General features: G+C 36.1%; 1 protein-coding gene across 1 annotated transcript; it reads left to right on the top strand.

Moving 5' to 3' along the window:
• The first annotated feature begins 366 nt into the window (after window positions 1–366).
• On the top strand, window positions 367–3509 carry LOC129755834 (V-type proton ATPase subunit E). Its single transcript, XM_055752515.1, has 4 exons — window positions 367–604; window positions 668–799; window positions 867–1061; window positions 1127–3509. The coding sequence occupies exons 1-4, from the start codon at window positions 401–403 to the stop codon at window positions 1232–1234; spliced, it is 639 nt and encodes a 212-aa protein (XP_055608490.1). The 5' UTR covers window positions 367–400; the 3' UTR covers window positions 1235–3509.
• The last annotated feature ends 787 nt before the right edge of the window (window positions 3510–4296 follow it).

The following is a 4296-nucleotide window of genomic DNA, read 5'->3' as shown; positions in this document are numbered from 1 at the left end:
TTTGATTATACATATACTTACATTTTGTTATTGATGTAGACAATCATAACTCTTATCATCGAGGGGCGATCCTACAGATGGGTTAAGAATCTGAGGTGTCTCTGCGTGCGTCGGGCCGACCGACAGTGTTTAGCATTTAACCTGTCCAAGTAAATGTTCAAGACAGTTGTCTCAGGAATTTGGCGATGCTACCAATAGCGAAATGTTTGCCTTTTAATCCTTGAGGTGGTACCTACTCAATGATCTTTTCAAGGGGCTGAACATCAAAGAAATAAATAAAAAATCTAGGAACTACTTAAGTTTAAAAAAAAAACAATGGAGATAATAGATGACCAGTGGAACGAAAAACGTTCTTACGACCATTCCATACTTCTTGTGACCCCGTCGACAGATCAAGCACATGATGGCCTTCATTGAGCAGGAGGCCAACGAGAAGGCGGAGGAAATCGACGCCAAGGCCGAGGAGGAGTTCAACATCGAAAAGGGCCGTCTCGTGCAGCAGCAGCGCCTGAAGATCATGGAGTACTACGAGAAGAAGGAGAAACAGGTCGAGCTGCAGAAGAAGATCCAGTCCTCGAACATGCTGAACCAGGCCCGTTTGAAGGTATGATCTTCGATGCTTGTTGTTGTGTCAGCGAGGTTAACTCGACCGTTTGCTCCCCTATAGGTACTGAAAGTACGTGAAGACCATGTCGGAAATGTGCTTGAAGAATGCCGCCGTCGGCTGGGAGAAGTCACCAGGGATAGCACCCGCTATGGCGAAGTACTCTCTGCCCTCATCACTCAGGGATTACTTCAGGTAATAGAACTACACTTTTTCAAAAAAAAAGGGAAACTGAAAATATTTTTTTAAACTTTCTAATCAGTTGATGGAAGCCAACGTGGTCGTCCGTGGACGCCAGGTTGATGCTCAGCTCATCCAAAACGTGCTGCCATCTGCCGTGGAGGCCTACAAGAAGACCTCTGGCAAGGATGTGGTTGTTACCCTAGACACGGACAACCATCTGCCAGCTGACACTACTGGCGGAGTCGAGTTGATCACTCAGTCCGGTCGTATAAAGGTAATGCGGAATAACATTTTTTTTCGTTTAACAAAAACAACTGTTGATTTTTTTTATCTGATTAGGTATCAAACACTCTGGAGTCCCGGTTGGAGCTCATTGCCCAGCAGCTCATCCCTTCGATCCGTAACGCTCTGTTCGGTCGCAACATTAACCGCAAATTCACTGATTAAGTTAGTTGTTATATGACTTCAATCATCAAGCACGTATACACACACCCACACACTTCTAAAGTTTTGCGTTCATTTTCGTTGTAAAATATTGGTTTATTGTTTTGAAATCTTAAAAAAAATGAATTTAACTCTGGTTTGATAATTTACTGTTTACATAAAGTCACATCTTCAAACTTCAACAATTACAAACAAAGGAAAATTGACCGGCAAGGACCATTTCTAAGAATGAGGATTTTTCATATGAACTGTATTTCTCATGAAAGTTTCATTGAAAAATCTGAAGTAACATCTCTAAACCGGTTCTGAAGGTCAGTTAACCATAATCTTAAAGTTTACGTTAAAGTGCGCAGAAATTTTTACTTATACATTAGTTTTCATTTTACATTGGAAACGGGCTTCGGGAATAGCGATCGAATGTGGCTGAAAATCCTCGAAGAACGACATATAAGCCTACGCTCAAAACCGTTTACTGTTGCAAAAATAGTTCCACCAACACCTTCATACCATACGGAACAAACTTCAGCCCTCATTTCGAAAACTTAGATCCTTCGCTATTTTACGAAAGTTCGTTTCCTTGATTTCTTAAACCTTTTTTGTTTTGTTATAAAGGCTAGTTGGTAAAGCAATTGTTATTTCATAATCGAAAATATTTTATTAGTGTTTTTTAAGGTAAACATATTGTTTGGAGTTTCGTCCGTTTTGTAAAGAGTAATTTTGTCCTTTGCCCATTTACATTGCCGTATGGGGCACAACTACTTAGAGAAAGTTAAACATTCCTTTGCAAACTGAATAATTTGGCACACGTTCTCATAGGCAGTACTGTTCATAAATTTTTAATTGACAACTTAGAATTTCTTTGTTGTTTTTTTTATTTAAACAAAAAATAGGTTTGATTGAGCTTTTTGGTCCTTCAGTTCCCATCTAGGAATTAAATCCTCATGTCATATCGGTAGATTTCAATATTAAATCCAATTGAAACGGTCGTCGTTATAGACTTCTGGTTGCCTCAGCATCTTGCTTGACTTACACCAAATCTCAAAAACAGTGTATTTGCTGAATTTCAAGCAATGGCAATCGGTCTTTGAATTGCTTCCGTTTCTATGGAGCATCTTATGAGCAGAGATAGTGTCGTTTCAAAACACCTGTTTCGGTGTGCGTGTCTGTAATTAAAAAAAAATACAAAATTCAGTTAAATGCCATCCATAACATCTTTTGGCACTCAGGTGGGGTTATAGGACCCAAAAATGAACAAAAGCAATGCTCGAAATCAAACCTCGGTTCTAACATTTTTCAGTTCTCATTTCAACTTTTTGTTCAAACAATCAAAGAAGTCAGTATTTCCGTTCCGTTTAAAATCAACTATACAGACTCAAAACAAGAAAATTTTAATCATGTAACAACTAGACTTTAAAAATTAAGGAAAAAATGCTAGACAAAAGTATATAAAATATTACTATAATATATAGATATTGTTGTAATCGTAAAAAATATAAATAATAGTTAATATGTAAAACTTAAATTAAATCGTAAAAGTAACACATAAGATTTGATCAATAATACATCATTAAAGGGACAATGCAGAACATAAAAAACATAGCTTGAAACAACAGTAAAACAAGCTACATTATCAACAGCCGTAGTTTGGGAGACGCTTTCTGTGGAATACAATCTAGGTTGAAGCTAACCGAAACACAAACATAACTATTGGAACCTCAATGGTTGATTTGTTACTTTCGTTATTAATCTTGGAGAAAAAAAAACTATAAACGATATTAGTGTTCGATAAAAAAAAATTTAAAAAAAAACGAATTAACCGTAGCAATCGAAACAGCATTACAAGTATGAACCACCAATCAAAGAAAGAACATTACAGGTTTGATCTATTGTGAATCATCGGAAGTGAACAGAAATATTAACACACGAAAATGCACTCAATAGAAATAGCAAATTTATCGCTAGCAAACAAGTAAAAGTACACAAACGTGCACACACAGCATAGAAAAACAACAAACAAACAAAAACTGTATTTAATCGAGCTACTGCAAGTATTGCGTAACGGCAAATGAAGGAAACAACAACAATTAAAGGTGTAAACTATTGTATGTATGTATCAAAATATATAACATCTCTGGACAAACAAACACAAATAAGTACACACACACATAAATACACACACACGAACACCTGAAACTATAACATAAAGAATCATTTGCAAAATTTATGGATAAAAAATACCAATAAAGATGCGAACAGAGTGGTTTGGGATGAAGAGAAACACGGTAGCTATTTTCTTCCGGTTTTGGTAGAACGAAAAAGAAACGATCCATAAATCAGTTGATGAGATTATGTATCAATCAATAAGTTAACGTCGAATTATGACAATTAAATATATCGAAGTAAACAAGGTGAAAGCGATTTCCGTTTGATATTCCTTATACAAAACCGATCAGGCAAGTTGGTCGGTTAAGATGTCCGTGATAGTCAGACGTACCCTAGACGTTAAACTTTCACTCACCTTCTACTTTTAAAAAAATCCGAACCTATTCTTATTGTTTACGTTTTATTTTCAATTTACATTCACTTTTTTCAATTGGTGACTAGGGTCCAAAGTTCAAACTTATCTAATTCCATATGAGATAAGAAGATCGAATTTCAATTTTTTTTTTCATTCTACTGGTTCAATAGTAAACATAAATTTTGTACAACCACCGTCACTCTCTGGAGCCACCCACAGTGGTCCAAAAGGCCTAAAGTAGAACTTTTTTCCTAGTGCTTTTTGTAGTGACCAAGCTTACCACTTGTTTTTGTTTAAAATCTAAACCACCATGTTCACAACATCACGTATAAAAGATAACAAGTAATTTTCAAATATCACTATTTTACATCGCAACGTCCGCTCGTCACAACACTTTTGTCTTTCAATTTAGCTGTTAGGTGTCTTCAGAACATCAAACATGAAAGTTAATGTTTTTATTTTTACCGTAGTAGGCTGTGACTAATTTTTCATGGGCAAAGATGCAAAAAAATCCCGTCAATCATCTTGCAAAGTTGCAAAATTATTT

The sequence above is a fragment of the Uranotaenia lowii genome, chromosome 3 (genome assembly GCF_029784155.1).
Source record: "Uranotaenia lowii strain MFRU-FL chromosome 3, ASM2978415v1, whole genome shotgun sequence".
NCBI classification, from domain to species: Eukaryota; Metazoa; Arthropoda; class Insecta; order Diptera; family Culicidae; genus Uranotaenia; species Uranotaenia lowii.
The sequence above is the reverse complement of the archived record's forward strand: the minus strand, read 5'-3'. Positions and strand labels throughout refer to the sequence as shown.

Bases quoted from the DNA above. Each gene is read 5' to 3' on its own strand.
- LOC129755834 (XM_055752515.1), top strand. From the start codon at position 401: ATGATGGCCTTCATTGAGCAGGAGGCCAACGAGAAGGCGGAGGAAATC. The intron at 605-667 runs GTATGATCTTCG...GCTCCCCTATAG, and splicing joins TGAACCAGGCCCGTTTGAAG to GTACTGAAAGTACGTGAAGA. The intron at 800-866 runs GTAATAGAACTA...CTTTCTAATCAG, and splicing joins TCACTCAGGGATTACTTCAG to TTGATGGAAGCCAACGTGGT.